Source organism: Acipenser ruthenus, chromosome 3, assembly GCF_902713425.1.
Source record: "Acipenser ruthenus chromosome 3, fAciRut3.2 maternal haplotype, whole genome shotgun sequence".
Taxonomy (NCBI): domain Eukaryota; kingdom Metazoa; phylum Chordata; class Actinopteri; order Acipenseriformes; family Acipenseridae; genus Acipenser; species Acipenser ruthenus.
Genome location: NC_081191.1, coordinates 96,000,539 through 96,025,950, shown reverse-complemented (window position 1 = coordinate 96,025,950; position 25,412 = coordinate 96,000,539). Strand labels below are relative to the sequence as shown.

Genomic DNA, 25,412 nt, shown 5'->3' with positions numbered 1-25,412 from the left:
ATTATAAAATTTCTGATCTTAGTTTAGTATTTTCTGTCCAATAGATGTGAACTACATTTAAAAATACAGCAAGTCAAAAAGAAAAGGCCAGCGAAGATTGATTTTAAACTGGATTCACAGTTGGTGCTTTGGATTCACAGTTGGTGCTTTCTAAAACCACATTACCAAGACAGAAAGCAAAGCATTACTGCAGCCATGCACTAAGATCCCTAAATTGAGACCTAATATGGGCCAACGCGCCTTTGTACGTATACTGTATCAAGCATCTCATTTTTGGAACTCATTGACTTTGAACGTAAAAACGGCTTCTTCACAATACCTTTTTAAATAGATACATACATATTTATTTTGAATCAGACCAGGAATGCAAACCCTATAAATACTGACGAATACCAGGATCATGGAATTGTTTTATTTTTTTAATGCTTGTATTTTGTGTTACTGTTTTTATGATTGTTTTAAGTGTTTTTGTCCTATTTGAATGATTAGTCTCTTTTTTTGCCATTGATTTTGCTGTCTTCTTTTGCCAGGACCCCTTTGAAAATGAGATGTATATCTCAAGGGTTCTATCCTGGCTAGATACAATTTAAATAAACATTTTAAATAATTTGCATTGTTGTTTGATTTAAAAAAAAAATGGAACAATCAAGAGCATACATCATAAATGTTTGTAAGAATTGCATTCCTTAGATTTCTACATCAGTTTCACTCTCAGTATCTCAGCTGACATCAGTAAACACTGAGCGGCACAGCTGGAAGTGAACCTCTTCACTACTCCTTCTTTGTGAGCATGCCTCTCTAAAACTTTGGTTTGCAACCTAGCATGAATACTGTACACGTCGCTTACACCAGTGAAGGGTGTAGAAATTATTTTCATCCTCTACTTTCACTTACCGTGCAGCTGCGTTTGTTTTTATTTGGTAAGAAATTAATGTTATGTTTTATATTACAGCAGACTGCTTACAGTGGGTCAGTACTGTAGTAGGAGGTACCTTACCATTGTGTTTAATAAAATACCGGTACCTTACCACTGTGTTTAATAAAATACCGGTACCTTACCACTGTGTTTAATAAAATACCGGTACCTTACCACTGAGTTTAATAAAATACCTGTACCTTACCACTGTGTTTAATAAAATACCGGTAATTTACCACTGTGTTTAATAAAATACCGGTAACTTACCATTGTGTTTAATAAAATACCACTGTGTTTTTTTTGTTTGTTTTTTTTTTAAATTTAGTTGTTGCCAATTTAGTTTTTTTATTATTTTCTCCCCAATTTGAAATGCCCAATTATTTTTTTTAGGCTCAGCTCACCTGCGCTGAATCGGGAGGGGCGAAGATGAACACACGCTGTCCTCCGAAGCGTGTGCCGTCAGCCGCCCGCTTCTTTACACACTGCGAACTCACCGTGCAGCCGTGTCGGAGGACAACGCAGCTCTGGGCAGCTTACAGGCAAGCCCGCAGGCGCCCGGCCAGACTACAGGGGTCGCTGGTGCGCGGTGAGCCGAGGACACCCTGGCTGACCTAGCCCTCCCTCCCCCCAGCGACGCTCGGCCAATTGAGCGCCACCCCCTGGAAGCTCCCGTCCACGGTCGGCTGTGGAATAGCCTGGACTCGAACTCGCGACGTCCAGGCTATAGAGCGCATCCTGCACTCTAGCGAGTGCTTTTACTGGATGCGCCACTTGGGAGCCCCCTTTACCACTGTGTTTAATAAAATACCGGTACCTTACCACTGTGTTTAATTGCTGTCCGTACCTAGCCACGTTGGATTAAATTTCTCACACCTGACTTTTAAGTGTTTTATTTAATCAAACTGAAGCCATTTCCTTCTGTATTTAATTAACTCTAATAACTATCAAATTCTCTGAACAGCCACATATCAATAAAACAAATATTTTTGTGCTTCTACTTCTGTGTATAGAGTTGCAGTGTTTTGTTTTTTTCAAATCCAATAACAACCTGGGCAAACATAAAAGCCATTTATTTCTTGTTGCACCGAAAGCAGGGTGCCGGGTAATATATACTTCTCACAAGCCACACAAAACCAGTCCTGCTCAAACTCACAACTGAACTGGTCCTTTTCTTGATATTTTCTGTGATTCACTCGTCTTCATTTAATTAATTAACTACTTAGGAATGGGTTACAGTGAACTAACCCCAAAGGCAACTTGTAATCTGTACTCATGAGCTACAGAAGTGTTCTGCTTTCCAATACTGCACACTTCCTCTGGAAATTGCCCTTTTATACAGTCACAGCTTAAAACAATATCACATTGAAAATGCTTATGTGGACCAGTTTTAAACAATGAGTTAACGACTTGTTAAACTCAATTGCAAGTTCTTTTGTTAGTGTTATTTTAGATGCTGCTGTCTTCAAGGACCACCTTGGAAAGAGAGGTAGAACCCAATGGGGGCTCATCCAGGTGATACAATAATACATGTCATTGAATAAAATGCTGCTGTAATATTATCTTGATGATGGATTCATCTAATAAAGCTGGACTGGTCCCTTTGCAGTTTCCACACAGGGTAACCCTGGTGCTGAATAAATACGTGCAGTTTTACGCATTGAAAGAATCTGAATTATGCATGATATTTAAATTGAATGCGTAACAAATACGCACAGCAATATTGCTGCACAGCTTGAGTTTGCCTGTTCTCAAGCTTCATGTACTGCGTTGGTTCCCGGTGTGTCAATGGTCAATTGTGAATATACTGCATGCGGTAAGACAGCGTTCTTGTACCGTAGTTCAAAGTAACATTACAGTTACAATGCCACAGGTGTTTTGCAAGATTTATATTGATGCCTTTATCTTTTAACACATTATGAATATCAACATATGCAAATATGAATGATACAATGCAGTTGCCATCAAAGGTGCAAGCATTTTGTAAAGAAGAACACTGCCTGATTTAGCAAATGTATTTATACACAAAATCACTTAATGTATCAGCACTTCATTCTTCTTATTATTAATAACACTACTTTGTCTGTATTTGCGTTACCCTAGAAATAGGAGCTTGTAAGCTAATTAAACAATGATATGTACTTATGTACAATCTCTTAACAAAGCAAAAACATAGGTGTCAAATATTTCAAAATATACACTATGTACAGTATATATATATATATATATATATATATATATATATATATATATATATATATATATATATATATATATATATATATAAAAAGGTGTGTGTGTGTGTAAGACATTTCAAATATAAACCTGTGTAAGCATTTAAAAATATAGATATGTATTGAACTACATCACTAGTCAATCTCCACCGGTTGTCCTTGGTTCATTAGCAATGGCATTTATTCCATGCAGTTGCTGTAGTAGTTAGGCTTGTAGCTCAATTAATTATTGTGTACGGCAGCCCAAGATATGAAAGGGAATGGGACTTTGTTTAAAGATCAATCCCTCATGATCGATTCTAGCAGACTGAATTGTTTGGCAGTGCATGCAGTTCTACAAACCGATCAATCTACAACTGCTACAGTGGGACGGTAGTTAGCATTTAGTTCTAGAAAGAACAGTACAGGTTACAGCTAATTAGGCTAGATTTACAAATCTCTCTGGTCACAGTTGTATTTCATTGTTGTGTCTTAATGCTTAGTTAGGTAACAGGCAATAGCAATGTGGCATAATACTATAAGAACATGTAAATAAGGCCTCAGAATAATATCTCTTTGTTAGACTGTGGGAATGGGCTTTTGGACATGATGTCGTGCTGGTGGAAAAGCAATCCCAGCCAATGAGTGTCAATAAAACTACACAGCAAGCTAACATCTAGTCATTTCTCAAAGGCTGATATACTCCCTGGGCATCCACATATTACCAGAGATTAGGCATTCTTCCCTTCAGGTCTTTTAAAAATGTTTTGAGAACGGCATAATAGAATTAAAGAAAAGGCATCTTCATTGCTCTACTGTATGAGGCTCTATGGTGGTGAAAGGGGTATTTTAGGGTAGTGGTACACCAAGTCATAGACAACGAGAACAGCAGGGCTCTGATCCATGTAGTGAGGTTTCTGATCTGATATTCACTGAGCACCATCTCTTTAATGTTCTCTGTATTTACTTCAACACCCGAGGGCTCTTCCTTGAGGACAGTGAAATAAATCATCACTGGAAGTTGAGCTGAAGATAAAATGACTCCTGCTGAAAGAACAACACATAGAGTAATGACATTCTAAAGCTCACTCCAGAAGCCAGGCTAATAGAAAACCAAACAAACAAAAAAAAGTCTTTCCACTGGAAACAACCAAATTCATCTGAGATGAGAGGACCCATCTCTAGCCCCTGTCAGATAGAAATATGAGGTTTGGAAAATCACCAGGTCTCTAATGGAATGCACATTTCAGTGAGGCCAGCACAATTGAACAGAGCTCAACCTCTCTTTCCATTGGATTATATTAATCTACAGTAGGTTTATTCTAAATTAAACCCAGTCTGCTTTATTTAAATTACAATTTGTCTTCTCTGAGTATATAAATGAACAGGTTTAATGTGTTGAGTTATTAAAACATTTTTTGCTTGTGGCAGTGTGGCAGGGTGAAAGCTATGCTGAAGCATGGGTATATATTGGGTGGCAGGAAGGTAGTTAAAATCCCCCCTGCAAAAACACGTGGGAATGTGGCTGGAGCCAGGAATTGAATACATGATTAAATGATTAAATGATTAATCAGCCACAGGTGTATAAATAGGGTGATCACGGGTGTTAGTTGGTTAGGATAGAATTGATGTTGGTGTTAGAGATGGAGGTGGAGGTGGAGGTGCATGTTCTGTGTTCTGTGTTCCGTGTTCTGTGTTGTGCTGTATTTACGTCTGTGTCCATGTTTGTTTACGTTTGGTGAGTTTTTGTTAAACCTGTTTATTTTGGCCACCGTGCCTTTTGTTTTGTTCCTGTGCTTTGTTTATTGTTTTATAATTTAATTCACTGGTTGCCTACGAGGGCTTGAGAGGAGGCGAAACTGGGAGTGAGATAATGAGAGTGAGACAAGTTGAGAGGATTTCTCTGATTGCTTACAAGACTTGAGAAGGGGCGAGATTTGAGAGTTTAAGAGTGAGACAAGTTTGAAAGGGATGGCGATTGAGGGATGGAGTTTGGGAATGGTGCTTAGTAACACTGAGGTTAGATACTGATAGCAGGACGAGATAGGGTGGACGAAGAGTTTTCCCTTCTCGTCGGGTCAGGCACCATCCTCTGGCTGCTGGGCGACGTAGAGAGGGAGACACGAGAGGAGCAAAGAATTAGATATAAACACTTTCCGACGGGTCAGGCAGCATCCTCTGGCTGCTGGGCGTTTAGTGGAGCAAGAGACAGGACAAAAGGACAGATCCTTCGCAACTCAGTGCAGCATCCTCAGGCAGCTAAGCTGGCACAGCTGGGCGGTGTGGAGAGCTTAGGAAAAGTGTTTCAGGTCCATCTAGGAGAGACGAAAACAGATTTAGGATCTCCTAATTTTGCAAACTATGTGGTGGAAAAGCAGACAAACCGTTTTCAGAACATTGTATTTGTTTGGTGTTGGTAATATGAAGCAAATATCTAAGGAAAAATAAATTCAAATAAAAAACAAAATATTGCCTTCATGTTGACTGTTTCTTGTTGCCTGTTGTCTGTTTTCTCTGCTGCCGTCAGGATGGAGGTGCTTGCATTTCAGTGGACTAATCCTGAATAAATAATGAATTAATAAATACATTGACGGGTATAAATCAGATATATCTGGTAAACTCTAAACCTGTTGTGACATTTACAATGTTTTTTTTTTTTCTTGTTCATACTGTATGTTCTTGTTCAGGATTACTTTTGAAATAAATTTGCCACCAGAGGGAGACATTTGCTACCTGGTCTCACCCAGGATTGGGAATATAACAATACTATGCAGTAATAGATTCCTCACTGTCAGCAACCAGACAGTGAAGCAAGCAAAAAGGGCAACCGAATGCTTGGGTATAGCCAAACGTGTAGAGTATAAATCCAAGGAGGTTATGATGAGGTTGTATCATGCACTGCTGAGACCGCACACTGTGTCCGGTTTTGGTCACCACAAGGACTGTGGCCCTGGAGAGTCCAGTGAAGAGCAACCAGACTAATCCCAGGGCTTAAAGGAATGAGCTGTGAAGACAGAGTGAAAGAACTGAATCTGGTATAGAACAAAGAAGAATTGGGGTATGGAATGGGTTACCTAGTCATGTCCTTGAGGCAGAATCACCTGGATCCTTCAAGACCCAATATGGCAAAGTTTTGAGATCAATCAGGTACTGGGAAACGGACAAGCTTAGGTGAGCCCAATGACCTCCTCTCGTGCGTACATTTTCTTATGTTTTCTTACGTAACTAAGGTCAATTTGTTGTTTATTAAAAAAAAAGATTCACATAATAAAAGAGTATTTACAGATGAGCCCCAGTTGTCTGCAACAGCAGAGCTAAAACAACACAATCAAACTCGATGGTCATACAACAATATGTAGAGTTAGAGTTTAAAAACTTTCCAGTATTTAAAAAGGCATTTATTGGTCTTTTAAGTGCTTTATTCCTTTATTAGGAAAAGAATTCCAAGAATGTTAAAATGAACAAGACACACTATCCTTGAAATCATAGTTTTGGAATGCATAAGGACCTTGAGAGAAACATCATGTATACAAATCACTTTGTGGAACTAATGAGTTACTTCAGAAAGATAGCTCGTAAATACTTCAAAGAATCAAAAGACAGCTGATGCCAAATCAATTCCTTTTATTGAAACATAATGATGGCCATTTCAGCTGCCAGAATTCACAGCAGTTTGAAGTGCATGAGCTATTGTATTGTGGTGCCCATGGGGTATGTCTAAGATATTTAGAATAAATCGTGATTGGGATCAGCTGGGCTCATGCTAAACACCCTCCGTGGGATACCTCATCGTGATTGGGGTCAGAAGGGCTCATGCTAAACACCCTCCCTGGGATACCTCATTGTGATTGAGATCAGCTGGGCTCATGCTAAACACCCTCCCTGGGATACCTCATCGTGATTGGGATCAGCTGGGCTCATGCTAAACACCCTCCCTGGGACACCTCATCATGTCCGTCTTCGTCTCTCCCGAGTCAGCGCGGGGGTGGCAGTGGTGAGCCAGGTTGAAAGAAAAATTATTAGACATTTCAAATTGGGGAGAAAACAATAAAAATAATTGGTGATTCCAAATTAGTTTAGCAAAGCATCGGGGAAAAAGTGGGAGATTTATCAAATATACAAAAAAGATAACACCACAGCAAAACAAATTGAGTATAAGGAAATGTCTGCACAGGTAAATTCGAGCCAGGTGCAGGGTATTTAAAGAAAGCAGCCAGTCTGCTCAAGGCTGCTGTGTGAAGAAGCCCACTTGATTGTGTGCTCAAGCATATGAGAAAAAGGTACTGTGTGACCCTTTTGTTTCGTGTTTGTTTAAAATCTGTGTGTCTATTGTTTATTTGTCAGGTAAACGGCTTAACCATCCTGCAAGATAGTTTAGGTTCCTGACGTGTTTAGTCAGCGCTCCAAAAACAGAGTTAGGTTTTTGTTTTAGTTTATTTTGTTTATTAAAAATAGCTCGTTAAAAACTTTAAAACTTTAAGCGCTTTAAAACTCAGTTTCTGTGTCCTGGGTCAACGAACGACCGTGAGTGGTGGCCATGTTACAATATATATGTATATAAATATATATATATATATATATATATATATATATATATATATATATATATATATATATATATATATACATATATATTAGACATACAAACAGATACAGAATTTCACATTCCGCCTCAAACAACCTCAAACAGTTCTTCCAATAACACAACAGACAAAGAACAGTAAAGGAAGAAGTTATGAGCCTAAAGCTGAGGGAACTCAAAGCCACTTCTTCAGGAACAGTGGCTTGAAACCGGGTTCCAGGAGACCGGGAGACCTAGTTTGAGACAACTTTGCTGTATCAAACCCAAAGTCTACCCTGGTATGCCATGCAGTCTCCTGAAACCAAGTTCCAAGCCACAAATTGGCTTCGTGTTCCCTCAGCTTAAGGGACAACATGGGAAATGTAGGCGAGGATGATGAAGCAAAAGCAAATGTATTTAACGACTACTTTTGAGTTTTCACCAGTGAGGACGTGAACAGCATGCCCCCTGACATCCTCAAATGGTCTTATAAAGTAGAAGTATTAAGAGGACTTGGGGGTAACAAATCCCCCTGGTCCAGATGACATATATCCAAGAGTGCTCAAAGAAACAAGGGAGGTCGTCTCCAATGTCAGATCAATCAGGGCAGGAGATGGCCCAGGTGACTGGGGATGTGGTACTAGAGGGGCATTTATATAGTAACAGCATCATAGGAGACAGACAACATGGATTCAGAAAAGGACGATCCTGTCTGACAAACATCTTTGAAGAAGTTACTGCAAATGAGGTGCTGCACAAAAGTTGAAATCAGTGGAAATACATGGAAGTACAGTATATGCAAGTGTACACATAACTGGTTAAAACACAGGATGCAGAGAGCACTTGTAAGAGGAGAAACCCCTAGTTGGGGCCATGTACTCAGTGGAATGTTGGATACAAATACCAAACGGGCGGTATAGAACTAGAACAAGCCCAAGAGGAATACCTTGGTGTTGTAATAGACTCGTCACTATCAATAATCAGACACTGCACGGAGGCAATCAAAAAGGTTACTTATGTACTGTAGTCAAACGGTTGTACAAATGAAGAGAGGTTATGATGAGGTTGTACAATGCACTGGTGAGATCGCACTTCAAATGCTTGGAGAGAGTCCAACGAGGACCAAACAGACTAATCCCAGGACTTAAAGGAATGAGCTATGAAAATATGTTGAAGAAGCTGAATTTATTTTGTCTAGATCAAAAAGGGGGGCTTGACTGAAGTTTTTAAAATCTTAAAAAGGAGTTGACAAAGTTAACCTTAACCAATACCAGGACCAGTGTGGAGACATTTGGAAATGAAGTGGAGATAGATTTACAGTCAGACATGGGGTAGGGGACACTTCTTCGCACATCTTCAATTACAATGTGTTCTTTTTATTGATTAGGCTTATTGGCTTTTCATTGTGGATGGATGGTTATGATTATCCCGCTGGGGATGAAATCTCTGTGTAGGGATGTGACGGAAATATAATTCTGGTTGTAAATCTCCCACTCAACCTGTGAGGGTACTAAGTAGCAAAAGGGAAAGGCTTTGGACAGGTTGTCCTGACAGTTCATTCCCTGGGTCGGGAAGTCAGTCAGCCTGGAAAAAGACGAGACTCCGGTGTGGGAACGTATTGACCTGGAAGGTAAACAAGGTAGCAGCTGCAGGCAATAGAGTCAGCTGAAATCGTTTACCAAGGAGTCATGCATATTCACATAAAATCTTTTCCTTCGCTTTTGGTTTCGAAATAGACCCGGAAGGACCCGTGCACTGTGTATTAAAAGTATTGTGAGTGTTTGTTTGTTTGTCTTGTCTATAATTGTTACTTGTGTGTTTATAGACGGCTAACATGTTCCGGAGCTGTCGTTAAGAGCCAGCACTGAACCCGGAACAGCACTGCACTATTTGTCACTCTTTAAACTGTATCACCCACCACGAGCACTACAGCACGCACCCAGGACTGGTGGCCGTGGTTGTATATTGTGGGAGAGATACTGTGTTTATTGTTTAGGGCTGCAATCCCTGTTACTGTTCTGTGTTTTACGCATCGCTGTGTATAACCAGAGTTTATTATTTGGTCACCAGGATTATAACGAAAATAAAACGTATATATTTTTCCATACCAGATTACAAATCTCTGTCTGTTTATTCCTGCACTGCATCACCTCTGCACCTGTACATAATCAGCAACCACTTTGCCATAAGGGAATATAGTAATGGGGGTTGTACAGTATGTATGCACACGCATACGTGTCACACTTTAAACATGTATCCATGTATCTGGAGAATCACTTATCTAATGATTTTAAAACCTGGAATTAACACTACTTAGCATCAGTTAATGAGAATAGCAGTTTCTGTCGTTATAGGAGGACATCTGTCTGTCTATTATTGCTTGCTATGTACTTACAAGAACAAAAGCCTCAGGCATGTCAGAAAAGACAAAATCTAAAATGACACCTTTGTCCCTGACATTCTGAGTCATTTTCTTTGGATATCAATAGGAGGGGTTCTGTGTGGCATATTTCTCTCTGGAATTTCACAGATAGATATTACACTTATTTAAATTGAAGTTCACATGGTGATAGACCATTTTTGCTAATTATTATAACAATGAAATGAGGCCGCCTCTGATTAGTTCAATTCTTTGTGAAGAAGCTGGATTTGAGCTACTTTCAGGGAATGAACCTGCAAGCAAAAGACTAAATAGGCCAGCAATCACTGCTGCGATTGCTTTAGCCTTTGTTACGTTGAGACCAATTAGTAAATTAGTAATAAAGGTCTTTCAAATCTGCTCTAGGAGATGCATTAACACTGGACAGGAAACTATTCAAATTCAAAACTGCTGTAAATAGGAAACCTTCAATGAAGAAGTACAGCTTTTACAAAAAAAAAAAAAATATTGGCGGAAAACAGCCTTATCCTTTTGTGTTGAAGATAAGACTGTCGTCTTACAGTTCCTGCATTTTGGTATGTAATTTCACATGAATAGGGTGGCAACTAACCCCCCCCCCCCCCCCCATTTAATTATAATAACAGATTATTATTATTAAAGTGACACATCACAATAAATCAAATGAGCCAAAAAGGGATGTGTTGTTTACCTAAAAAGTTAGCATAGTCACTCTATAATTTGAAAATCTTGCCCAATATATTTAGTTTTACTGTCACTGTGCAAGACAACCAGAGAAGATGTCAGTATAGTGGAGAAGCTCTGGTTTGGAAAGCCCAGGAATTCAGAGCATAGCAGATTTTACAATGAGCTCCATTCACAAAACACTGAGGGAGTTCTGTAGGTATCGCTGAGCTCTTTATATCAGAGCTGCCAATAGGCCCTTTCCTTGGATGAGGCACTCGGTCCCGCCCACCAAGGGTATAAAACTACTATCCAACGGAAGCCATTTTTCTTTTTCCTTCTCAAAACGATACGGTAAGACCTCTGTGTTTAGCTGAGCGTATTGATAAGAAAAGAGCTTCTCGAGTTGAGTCGAGTCAAGTTGATTATATTTCCCTTGCATTCGTGCTGAAAGCAGGCTTGCCGCTTTCCCGGAATCAACGACTTTGATAAGACCGAGTCTTTTGTCTTTCTGTCTTTCAACAGCCTCCTCGCTTGCGTGGTAGACCGCCTTTTGTATCTGTCTGTCATGTGCGAGCAACTGCCTTCTGTATCCCTGCTGTTGAGTGACTATTCCAGTTGCGTCTCCTCCACGGGGCTAGGCTGTCTCCCTGCTGTCGAGTAGACCCTCTTGGCTGTGTAGGCCCGCCCACTGCGGTGGGTTTGGGCCCCCCAAAAAAAAAGTGTGCTCTCCCCTTTACTATCTTTCCATGCATTGCTGTCTGCTTAACTCACCTACCGCGGCTTCGGCCTTGTGTCCCCCTGGTACACGCTACGTGCTGACCAGGTGTGTTGACCACGCGGTTCGGGTAGGCACTCTGCGTAGCGGCCTCTCCAGTGCTGTGGGACCGTGGCGCACGCATCGCCCTTGATACTCAGGTATCTCGGTGCACGGGTGCTTAGTGCGGGCATGCATAGGGCTGCATGGTACAGGGTTGCCACTGACTAGATGTAGCGCTACAGCTCTCGGTGCGGCACAAAACTCAGCGCACATGGCGATGCTTGCTTGTGGAACCATGCACAGGTTCCAGCTCTGGGTCTGGCCCCTGAAAGGGACAGCTGGTTAGCCCTTGGGCTATCGGATGCGGTTGTGGGTACATTGCAGAGCGCAAGGGCAGACTCCACTAGGTCTTTCTATACCTATAAGTGGAGGTATTTCCAAACTTGGTGTCTGGCTAGAAGCCATGACCCCATATCTTGCCATATGCCAGTCATCTTACAGTTTCTGCAAGAACTGCCTGATGCTGGTAGGTCACCTTCCACCTTGAAGGTGTATTTAGCGGCTATATCTGCTTGCCATGCCCCCATAGATTCAATGTCTCCAGGCGCGCATTTTTTGGCTACCCGATTTCTTAAAGGCGCTTGGTGATTACGCCCTCCTAGGACTGTTCTCCCCCAAATGAAGCCTTAATATTGTAATGGAGGCTCACACGAAGGCCCCATTTGAGCCCATACACTCCATAGAGTTGAAGTACCTGTCTATGAAGACAGCCTTCCTCTTGGCGATCACCTCCGCTAAGCGGGTCAGTGAGCTGCAGACGCTGTCTGTGCACAGCTCCTGCATGCGTATTTGGGAAGATATGGCAGCAGGGTGTCTCTGCGCACCAACCCTGCTTTCCTCCCCAAGGTGATCACAGCCTTCCATGTCAATCAGTCTGCGGAACTGGAGTCTTTCCATCCACCTCAATGTTTCAATGGAGGATGAGAGATTAAATTTCCTCTGCCCAGTGAGGGCATTGAGATGCTACGTGCATAGGACAAGAGCTCTGCGTCAATCTGACCAGCTCTTCATCTGTCACGGGACACGGACCCTAGGACAGCCCCTCTCTAAGCAGTGTCTGTCACAATGGATTATGGATACAGTCTCGACTGCATATAATAGTGCTGGCTTGCCCCCACCTGGTAGGGTAGCTGCACACTCCACTAGAGGGTTGGCTACATCTTGGGCCCTCTTCAGAGGTGCCTCACTGTCTGATATTTGTACTGCGGCTAGCTGGGCTACACCGCATACCTTCTCCAGGTTCTATTGTCTTAATGTGGTAGACCCTGCCTTGCCTTCTGTAGGCACAAGGGTCCTTGAGGGTGTAAGTTCCCACCGCTGCCCTGGTTCCCTGAAAGAGAAGACTTCAGTCACCCTCACAGGTTCGACGGAAAAAGAGAAATAGCTTCCATTGGATAGTAGTTTTATACCCTCGGTGGGCAGGACCAAGTGCATCATCCAAGGAAGGGGTCTATTGGCAGCTCTGATATAAAGAGCTCAGCGATACCTACCCAATGGGCAGGAATATCCCATACATAATGTTTGGTGGTCGTCTTCTCTTTCAGGGAACAAGGGTTACAGTAAGTAACCTAACGTTATTTATGCCACTGAACCCTGTTGTGGGCATTGATGTCTCGTAGTACTGTATCAGACAAGATCAACTACCAAGGTAATGCCAGATGAGGGTTTTATTGCCATTCAAAACTGGTCAACAGGGTCTTTGTTGTCATTGTAACCACTTTAAAGCATCCTTTCATTTACAGATTGCTGATCCACGATGTCCTGTAATGGTCCAATGGGGTTCTTAATGAAACATAGCACACTGATGCGTGGAATAAAAAAAACAACGTTTTTAAGAGTGAAAATACCAGGCCAGCACAGTATGATCGAGTCAGGGTTTATTCTGCACACCAGGTAAGGGAGCAGAGCTGGAAGCTTCCCAGTGCATTGGGAGTCCCCTGTACAACCTGTGAGTGACTCTCAGCTGCCATTACTGGGTGGAATTACACAGGCAGAGGATAAAGGCATGCCAGACACTCCCAGTCCACAGTCACGCTCAGTAATACAAACAGGGAACACAATAATATATTATTATGACATTGTTAGGGATATCCGTTGGTAGAATTCAAAATGAAATGTGCCGGTATTACCTCATCTGGATATAAACATGATATTTATTTTTACATTTTACAAGTAGAGTGCATATTGTGTATTCAAATTAAATTGAAATAACAGATTCAAAATTACGCCTTTGACTTTTAAAACTTCTTTAACATTAAAGTTGTAGGCATAGTACCCGTTTCTTTTCCTTCACATATCCCTATCTTATATCTATTTTATCATGCATATATCTTTTTTTGGGGGGGGGGTCTGGGCAAGGCAACTTCTTGAACATACAAATCACACAAACTGTTTGAACATTTCTAAAAATATATCATTAAAAAATCGTGACCAAAGGGGATATTAAAAAAAAAAAAACTCTATCTGTGTCCTGTAAAATTATATTAATATGACAAAAAAAAAAAAACGTATTTCCCCCAGTCTCTTCATCTTCTACTGCAAGCTGTAGCAGGAGCATGCATCTGGAAAGAGAGAATAACTAATTTTCTATTCTCTCCATATTCATTCTAATGAGGGATATTCCTCTACGAAATTGGATAGTTTTGTATCGTCTTACTAAAAGTATTTGTCTAAAAATTAGATATCATAATGGTCTATGTTTTGTCGTAGGTGTATGTACAGTACATACATGCTCTGTTTGACCAACATAAATAATGGATACATTGGAAGCAATCTTAATTAAAAACTGTGTACAGTTTCGCTTTTGTTTTTCACGCTGATTGCACCGCATCGCCGAGTGAGTTTTCACATCGTATTCTAGTGACCTTCAGCATTTAAATAGCCAGCATGAACTCAATCAGATGCCTATTGATTAACAACGTGTAGCCTAAATGAGAACTACTGACATTTCGAAACACAGCGCGCTTTTCTTTTAGCCAACAACACCCGTTTAATGTTTTCAAAGCTACAGCTATTTTTGTACCCATTCGGTGTGCCAGTACAGTAGTTGGTTTTGACTGGTCAGTGTCAAAAAGCTATTGCATGTCATGCCCCTCCTCTTATTACACCAATAAAAATCAACCTGGGCTCAAATTGGGGCTGGGGTACAAATAAATAATTAACATCGAGGGTGTAAATAGTAAAGGATCTTTATATTTACACACCTGCTCTATACCAATTTTGTAACTATTTACACACGATTAAATTATGCACATTTCCTCAATAAGCACACGGTAGTGTTGCTATTTGGCTGTAGATAAGGGATTCAAATTAATAATAAAACGCAAATACAATACAATAGGCATGTTTCATATTAAAATGCAGACCCCTGGCTTGGAGACAGCCTAGTACAGGAACACGATTGCTCTTTCATTTCTAACCAGCCAATAGATGGTTAAAGAGATGGGCTGGAGGACGAGTTCTGTCAGACTGGAAGTTGGGGCTTGCTGCTTATAAAAGCCGCGTCTCAGTGGTTTTGCCTGTTCTGTTTGATGGAACACATTTGACTGCTTAGTCCAGATTGACAATCTCTGAGACATCTGACTGCACAAGTGACAGGATCAAAATAGTTTGCCTTGCAGTTGAGCACTTTACAACTTCTGACCGGGCGTCAGTAGTTTGATTGCATTTGGAGCTGTTACGCATTTTCTTTTTGTCTTATGTGTAAATCCTTTGCAGTTTACATAATTATTATTATTATTATTTTTAAATCGTGCGCAAGTGAAGCAACTCGCCTCTTTTTTCTTCTTTTTAAATTTTGTATTATTTGAGGCGGATGGTTTTTGAACGGAGTACTCGCATTCTGGAGGGCTGACCCTGATGTCAGAATGAGGAACATACTGATTATCATTGTCTTAAAATTCGGGTGCCTGGCTTTTGTAAGTATAGTGTATACATTATTATTTGTATGTATTTATTTTATAACGTTTTACACTGTAGGAGAGATGGGCAGGTGTTTAAACCCATTTTCTTAACCTTCATTGACAAAGAAAGTCTTATCAGTCTAGGTTCTACACGGCAATTTTGGAATAAAGTACCCAGTTGTTGCTAATCTTGCGTGGGCAATGGCTTTAAGGTAGACTACTGTATTTTGTAAATGTTATAAATACAACAAGTAAATCAGTCGTTTGTAATAATTTGCAATTTACATTATCTTTATGCAACGCCCTGCTATTAAAGTGATTCATTAAAATAAACTCATTCTGTTTGGTCCAGAACAAGTCACATATTATTGTTGACACCATTTCAATGATGTGTTAAAACCGACCACACCAGTGCACATGCAACTCCTGACTGTGTTTACACGGTACTGTTAATTGCTGTATCCAGCCGCTGGTTACTCGTGCAACCCAGCAAATGCAATCCCGTGTCTCTTCAATTTATGCTACCTAGCAATGGTCCTACTTTAAGCACTGCGCATGCCCAGACCATTTTTCATTAAGACCGAGATCGCGTATCAGAAACGGTTACCTATTTTTTTGGATGAGAAAGTACGTGTTTTGTAAAGTTAATGTTTACTCCACATGTAATAATTCGTTTTATTTAAAATACAGACTGATGTTAACGAACTTACAGTGTACTATAGAGCTAACTGTACGCTGAAAAATAATGTAATAATTAACAGACAACATAGCAGGAAATATCTCTTATACTAGTGTAAAGAAAACGCTGCGCTTCAATGTAAAGAATGTGTGGTCAGCGTACAGTTAGCTCTATAGTACACTGTAAGTTCGTTAACACCAGTCTATATTTAAAATAAAACGAATTATTACATGTGGAATAAACATTATATATATATATATATATATATATATATATATATATATATATATATATATATATATATATATATATATATAATTATTATATATTTCTTAGCAGACACCCTTATCCAGGGCGACTTACAATTGTTACAAGATATCACATTATTTTTACATACAATTACATTATTTTTTACACATTATTTTTACATACAATTACCCATTTATACAGTTTTTTTTATTTTTTTTATTGGAGCAATCTAGGTAAAGTACATTGCTCAAGGGTACAGCAGCAGTGTACCCCACCTGGGACTGAACCCACGACCCACTGCTCAAGAGTCCAGAGCCCTAACTACTACTCCACACTGCAGCCTTGATGTATATTTTTAAATCTTTTCAAACTACTCTCTATCTAATTACTAAGATGAATTGATGGATTGTTTTAATTTTGGTACAGGTAGCAGATTTTGGCAAGGTAGCAAAATTTGACACTTATGTCATATTTTGCTACCGGTGAAGTGTTATTTTCAGGTACGCGGGTAAAAAGTGGTACGCAGCCCACTGCTTTTTGCTGATGCATGCCTAAACAACTTCTAAACAACTTCAGCTTAGAAAGCAGGGAAGTGCCCATTCAAATCTGGTATGCTATGCTGTTTTCGGTCTTTTTCATCTTTTTTTAAAATTTAATTTATCGTATTTTCCCACCATTAAGAAAACAGTGTGCGGATATTTATCAGATGCACTACATTGGGTCTTGTACATTTTTTTTTACTTCTGCAACTTTGCAGTGGACTGCTCATTTTGTCTTGTTCGTCATGAATTTTTTTTTGCTTTTCATAGAGAAATTGATTTTCGTTTCCAGTTTAAGTTTACAAAAAAAAAGTATAATTAATGGTTTGCAAAAATGTATAATTAATGGTAAATGTACCTCTGTTTGACAATAGGAAAACACATCGCAATTGATTGCACCTGTACCAAAATCTCACAGCGTACCACTTTCAATGTGACAGCGTACCACTTTGTAACATTACACGGGTCATTACACGGGGGCCGTTCTCTGTGCTAACGTTGCGCCTGTAAACTTTGTGTACTAAAGAGATTGAATTGATTTAATGTGTACACCATAGCCAACAAAATGTAGGTGTGGGATTAGCCTGCTCTAAAGCCAGATGTATCCCCCACTTTTTTTTATTTACATTTTTTTAGTTGGGTTAATTTAAACACAAGCACAAGAAGCAGCGGGACAGTGTTTAATTCATGTCCGTTAACATGAAAGATATTTCTGTCTTTGCTGTTTTTTTGGGGGTTTTTTTGGTATAACTTTCATCCATAACTATAAAAACACTAAACTGTAAAATGTGTAGTAATATATAAGCGGAAACAGCATTTAAATGAAACAAATGTCTTTTTTTATTAAATGAAACACATGCAGGTCTTTTTATTAAATGAAACACATAGGACTGGAACAGACGACAGACTGACACAACCAGGCCACTGCGACGGCATCTAAATCCAGTCCTTGCAGACCTGATTGGAGACATGCAGGCATATACAATTAACAACAAATACATTTTTTTTCAAATGAAGGCATAACACAGACCAATACACAGGCACACAATACAACCCATGACAACTCTACAGTCCACAGTCCGTCTTGCTGCTGCTGCTACCCAGTCTCTGTTTCTCTGTGCCCTGCTACAGCTATGTTACAATATATACAGTGTGTGTGTGTGTATATATATATATATATATATATATATATATATATATATATATATATATATATATATATATGGTAGTGTCTGCAGTCATTTAGATTGCTGTCGTTATAACAAGAAAAGAAACACACAAATGCAAACTGCAGTGCTGAAAACAGATTCACCTACAATCCAAAGTGCCTTTTCAGAGTCTTTCAGTAAACTATGGACTGGTATCTTTAGTGTTGGCAGGCATAATCTTAGTAATCAACATGGTTCAGAGAAATGTTACCATTGGAAATAAGAAAATAAAATTTAAAGGAAGCATGTAGCCTTACAACACAATAATACACAATCGTGTGTGTGTTTGCCCAAACTCCTGTTACATTACTAGTTGATTTTTGTTTGTTTATTTATTTATTGAGTGGGGCGAGGTGACATAATATAATTTGATATCCACAGTACTTTCATTATAAATATGGCTTGAGCAGAGCTGAGAAGAACAGAAATTAAAATTAAGATCACAAATTAACCCTGATTTCCCAACCGGTTTTGAAATGAGAAAAGCTATTTTATTGTACAAAAGCACACTTGTGTTTTACTGTCCGGCCACATACTGTACTGCATATGAGGCTTGTGAGGCAGCTTTTCCAATATTTTTTTTGGTACACACAGACAGTCATAAAATGTAATTAAAAGATAATTGCATGTTAGGATTTATTTCCATTGCCAAGGTGTTTTCTTTTTTTTTTTCCGATAAAGTCTAGCTGTACGACTAACTGATTAATATATATATATATATATATATATATATATATATATATATATATATATATATATATATATATATATATATGTATGTATGTATATATGCTTGGGTTGTTTCTGACATACCTGGAAATTAAAACTGGCTGCACACTTCTGTAGTCATACTTCAGTGCAGAGTTGGCACTCATTTTCAACAAACAAACAAACATTTAATCCCTGTTTGTAATTTTGAATATTTATAAAATGGTGTATACAGCAGACCTGGGATAAATATTGTTATAGATATGGTTTGTGAAAAGTAACTATTATTTGAAAATTATTAAATACATATCGCAGAAAGTAACTATTATTTGAAAATATTTAAAGTGGTTGAAATGCATTGAAATACTTTAAACTCTTCATAAATATGTGACTGTAACATACAGCAGCCTAATTAGTATCCTGCATTCTAAGCAGGTTAAGCCTTGTCCTTGTTAACCACTCAGTTATCTTTTGGAAACTGCTCTCTTGCAATTAGATTTAATTTGATCAATTAATTGAAATATTTGAACATTTTATTTCAGTGGGTAAATATTTGAAAACAATGAAATATCTTTAACCACTGGTTTACTGGCCTGTTTTGAAGTTATTGAACATGTTTAGCATTTTCCTTGTTAGAAATCCTCCTCAACCACCATGTGGTAATTGCAAGACTTGGTATATAATTATACATTTAGGGTAATAATTAGGTTTTAGTTTTTTGATTATTCAGTAACTATTTGGGAATAGATGAATATATATATATATATATATATATAGATAGATAGATAGATAGATAGATAGATAGATAGATAGATAGATAGATAGATTCCAATAACTTACGTATATTTAAATATTTTCAAATAGTATTTGTTTTCTGCCAAAGAATGTAAATATTTTCAAATAATATTTGACTTTTTGTTTGTTACTAGCGTTGGGACTACAGCAACAATTACTTTTTCCCTTTTAAAAGCATCGGTCTGTCACAGTGTCTGGACTAGTGCCTCCATCGAGCTGGGCAATTCCATATGGAATCCACTGAAACCTTTTGAATATTGAACACTTTCTATTTATTTATTTATTTATTTATTTTTAAAGCCTACCGTGTCTGCTGTCTTCTATAGACCTGTATCAATGCACTGCAGCTGTTACATCATGGTGACAGAGCAGAAATTATTTTAGTGCTCACTTTTATTGTGCAGCTGTGTTTGTTTTTATATGTTTGTGTAAGCAGAGTTGGTGTGATTATAGCGTGACTTCACTAAAGCTCCTTTCACACAGGCACTCCTGCCCGGTTCCGGAGCCTGGTTCTGGCTACCTGGGTCACAATCCCGCGTAGTGTGAAACCATGTACCTGGGTCATACCTGGGTTGACCTGAGTCCCAGCGACCCACCTCAGGATGTGGGTCGACACGCTTTGACCCGGGATGAGCAAGACAAAATGCATGATGGCCATTCATGACAGCCACGACTGCGTGAAGGTTTCACTTCTGTTTAGTCATAAGTTTGTTGCTTGAGACACACCATGAGCCAGACTGCAGTAGGGATGAAGACACATTTGCTCTAATCAACATTTGGGCTGACGGTTCAATCCAGAGAAGCTTGATGGAATGTCCGTAACAAGCTGCTTCCAGGGCATTGATACGCGCATTGTGTACTTGTGTCTGTCACCCAAGTCAACCTGCTTTATCAAAAGCAGTGTGAACTCAAGTAGCCGACTCGCATGACACTGGGTCCTGACCCAGGTAGGTTCCGCGAAAGGGGATTTAGACTTTCAGTGGGTTGACTCCCATTTTGAGAACATCTGCCAAGGTTAAATGTAAAACCCAGTGCAGAAAACTTCAACTAATTTGCAAAACTACAGTAAGTGTAGCTTTTTTTTCACTTAATGAACCCAGTCCAGGTTGTTCAAGTCCAATAAACCAGCTCTATTTTATTTAGTTCAACCTGTTATATTTAAAAGACAAAAAACATAAATACACAAGTACACGGCAGGCTTAGTACATCAGTGCTGTCAGCTTCATGCCATTACGCTGTCTGACGCGAATGTCAGAGAGAATGTAAAATAAATAATAATGATACAGTGTAAACAACAATCACACAAACACAAAATGGCAATTTAACTAATTACTTCAACACAAATTAATATAAACCCACCCATCTAGCAGCAGCTAATAACCTGATGGCCACCTACCTTAACTATATGTATAATAAAAAATAAATAAATATGAATTTAACTAAATTAAAGACAAAACACAACGGAGAATACCTTAGGGAGGAATTAATGAGGGAAAGTGAGGCACATACCTGTTATATTTAAAAGACAAAAAACATAAATACACAAGTACACGTGAGGCTTAGTACATCAGTGCCGTCAGCTTCATGTCGTTACGCTGTCTGACGCGAATGTCAGAGAGCACTGCAGTTCTAAAGGGACAGCCAGAACGTGATGCGCTTTTGAAGTTCTGCCGGTTGTAGTTTAATTTAATTTTTTTTATTTACTAGCTCGACAGAACTACAACACGCATGTTTCCCTCTGGTTGCCTGGCTACATAATCAACGTTTAATCGCTATCACCAGAGTGATGTCCTTTGACAGAGCGTTCAGTGCACATATGACTAATTTACAAATATGTACGTTTTAATTAAGCCCTGATGTTTAAATGTCATATAAACAGTTGGGCGGTTAATGCAGTCTGTCTTTGGGATAAAAAAAAAACAAAAAAATACATATTAAAAAAAAACAAAAAAAAAAACCTAAAAGCTTAGTCTTAACTCATTATATTTCCTGTGTGCGTTCATGCCAGCAAGTTGATATTTTTTTTTTTTAATGACCCGATTAAAAGTTTATTGTAACTTAAGTACTATTGGTTCATTTCAAAATACAGAATGTATGGCCAACCAGAAACCGAAGTATACACCTTATTCACGCCAGACTCAAAACGAGGCTTGGAGTGCAGTTGCTAGCTTCTGGTCGCTGATATCTCCAAATGCAGTGGAGAGAAGTTATGGCGCTGCACTGTTGCGTTCCTTTTTGTGGTTCTGATTTAAGAAGTAACCCAGTGCACATTTGCCCTTTTTAGATGTTAAAACTCCAAATTCTGTACATTTATTATTTAATTATATATTTTTTTTTTTTCTGAAGAGAAATCTCAACTTTCATTTCTGTGTGAAGGTACATATTCTTCATTATAGTCACAAATTTGATTACATTTCAGTTATACTGTCCGGGAGCCAAATGAGCATTTCCAATCAGTCCTAATCAATAAATAAGTAAGATGCAGAAGCTTGAGATTATGCATGGATACTAAAGGGAATGTGTCTTGTGGGATGCAATGCCCAGTTTGTATTAAAAAAAAAAAATGTATATATGACACATCGAGTGTACTAAAAGAGTCATTATTAAGCACAACTGAACAAAATTACAAAAACATTTAGTAACGTGAGTTAACAAAAAATGTGCTTGAGTTACACAGTACTTGGTCAGAAAGGAGATCCTTAACGTTACATTAACTCCAAATAAACTGTACAGGAATAACAGAAAGAGGGACGTTTGATTCTTGTTTTTAAAATGTCTTTACTTACCTTATTATTATACTTACACTTGTTCTACACACAAAACATTGCATGTGCTAATGGAACAGCAGATTAGTATACAACTGAACAGAATCTTAATAATGGGATTAATAATTGAACAGAGCTAAACTTGGAGAAACAAACCAAGCCTAGGTTTTGGATATGGTGTTACCTGAACCCTGTAAGGTGACTCATTCTTTTTCATTAACCGCAACGCCTTAGCCCTAATGCTACATCCATTCTCCTGCCTCTTAACTGTATTTAGAAAACAAGACATGCTTATACCAAACCAATAAACGTGAAACAATACAGATGCTTGATATCAACATCAATATTAATTAAAGAAAACGTTCTCTAACTAAAACTGAGAGATCTAAACATATTTTATGAATCTAGTATAGGCTAGTAGCTTATTCACTTTCCGATCACAAATGCGCTTGCTAATTTACCTTCTACTTCATGAATATAACCCTCGATCCAATTGCTGTACCCTTTCTGCTGTATGTTTTTCGGAATCCTCGCATTACTATCTGCCCAATTATCAATTTCTTCAACTTTTATTTGAGGAACACATATTAAAGATTTCATCCACATAGTGATATTATGAGTAGCTGCGGCGGCCATGACAGTTATTCGCACACCAAGCCTCGTTTTCAACCAGACATGGCCGCTGCGTGAATAAGGCGTATTGCCATGCGGTCTAATTTGACAAGCCGTTAAGTCTGGTGTGAGAGTAAGAGTTTTTAGCTTTCAATCCAGTAAAAAAAAATATGGATTGTTGGCTCAATACCAGTACATTACTAGCAAAGGGCGATCAAGACAAAATAGCGTCAGAGATTAAAAACGCCAAAAATGTCTTGCGACTGAAGCTCTCTCCAATTTCCCTGTCATCATCAGTGATTTGTGTGGTAACAAGCAGGGACATCCATCACACTGATACTAGGTAAGCATTTTTTTTATTATTATTTTTTTTAATTAGCATCAGTACTGTACGTTTTAGTCACCAAGAATTTAAAAATGCCAATAATATGTTTTCGTAATGAGGTCACCTGTAGAGATGGGTGGATAGTGAACTTTTCTTTGCCTTCTTTTCTGTAATTGTATTATCAATAAAAATACATGATTGCCATTTGCTATCACAGAATAGTCGTATGTCATTTCTGAGTGATTGAGGTTAGCACGGAGGCTTCGTTGATTTTAATTAGTAATTGCAATAAAATGATGTTGATGTTTCCAACAACTAGAAACCTGTTTGAGGGACTATTTTTATACAAAAGTAAATATAATATATATATATATTTTCCATTATAATACTGTAAGTTTTATAATTGTATCCATCACACACTCTAAGGCTTGTGCGTGTTGTTGTACAGACCTTTTTTTCTGTTTTCATTTTATTATGACCATCTCCGATGCGGGTACACGGTGGAGTACATTATTTGGAAATGGGTATGCAGCTTAAAAAGATTGAAAAACCCTGTTCTAATGTGATCTGGTACAATAAATATCCTCTACTCAGTGATACACCAGCATCACTGTGACACATTTCCCAATATTTTCCACAAAAGTGACAGTGAGTATTGTAGAGACAACTTGGTTGTATCTACAGCTTTACAGTTTTATTTTTTGTTCTTCAGAAACAAAAAGTCAGTAAACTCTGTTGGCATATGTGGCAATGTGCCCCGCCCCTGTATGCATTTGTGTGTTATATGTTGTATGTTGCATGTGGTGTGTTAATGTTGGTGTATAGAGATTGGTACACGGGATATAAACGGGTCTGTGTTTCACGTGGTATTTAAATTGTATAATTATATTTAGGCACGGGATTGCACATCACTTCACGTGCATTTAAAGTATGTAATAATATGTGAGCACAGGGTTGCACATAATTAATTCACGTGCTGGGATTCAAGTGAATAATTAATTAGTAATTGAATCCCAGCACAACAGTATACAGTGCCTTGCGAAAGTATTCGGCCCCCTTGAACTTTGCAACCTTTTGCCACATTTCAGGCTTCAAACATAAAGATATGAAACTGTAATTTTTTGTGAAGAATCAACAACAAGTGGGACACAATCATGAAGTGGAACGAAATTTATTGGATATTTCAAACTTTTTTAACAAATAAAAAACTGAAAAATTGGGCGTGCAAAATTATTCAGCCCCTTTACTTTCAGTGCAGCAAACTCTCTCCAGAAGTTCAGTGAGGATCTCTGAATGATCCAATGTTGACCTAAATGACTAATGATGATAAATAGAATCCACCTGTGTGTAATCAAGTCTCCGTATAAATGCACCTGCACTGTGATAGTCTCAGAGGTCCGTTTAAAGCGCAGAGAGCATCATGAAGAACAAGGAACACACCAGGCAGGTCCGAGATACTGTTGTGGAGAAGTTTAAAGCCGGATTTGGATACAAAAAGATTTCCCAAGCTTTAAACATCCCAAGGAGCACTGTGCAAGCGATAATATTGAAATGGAAGGAGTATCAGACCACTGCAAATCTACCAAGACCTGGCCGTCCCTCTAAACTTTCAGCTCATACAAGGAGAAGACTGATCAGAGATGCAGCCAAGAGGCCCATGATCACTCTGGATGAACTGCAGAGATCTACAGCTGAGGTGGGAGACTCTGTCCATAGGACAACAATCAGTCGTATACTGCACAAATCTGGCCTTTATGGAAGAGTGGCAAGAAGAAAGCCATTTCTTAAAGATATCCATAAAAAGTGTCGTTTACAGTTTGCCACAAGCCACCTGGGAGACACACCAAACATGTGGAAGAAGGTGCTCTGGTCAGATGAAACCAAAATGGCATACAATGCAAAACGTTATGTTTGGCATAAAAGCAACACAGCTCATCACCCTGAACACACCATCCCCACTGTCAAACATGGTGGTGGCAGCATCATGGTTTGGGCATGCTTTTCTTCAGCAGGGACAGGGAAGATGGTTAAAATTGATGGGAAGATGGATGGAGCCAAATAC

At 38.8% G+C, this 25,412-nt stretch overlaps 1 protein-coding gene across 1 annotated transcript in view; it reads left to right on the top strand.

The window, feature by feature from the left end:
* Positions 1-15,148: 15,148 nt before the first annotated feature.
* LOC117394926 (vasoactive intestinal polypeptide receptor 2-like) overlaps positions 15,149-25,412 on the top strand; it is a 71,982-nt gene continuing 61,718 nt past the window's right edge. The window contains exon 1 of the mRNA XM_033993688.2: positions 15,149-15,485. Coding sequence (XP_033849579.1) covers positions 15,435-15,485 — 51 coding nt within the window. The 5' untranslated portion in view covers positions 15,149-15,434. The remainder of the gene's footprint in view (positions 15,486-25,412) is intronic.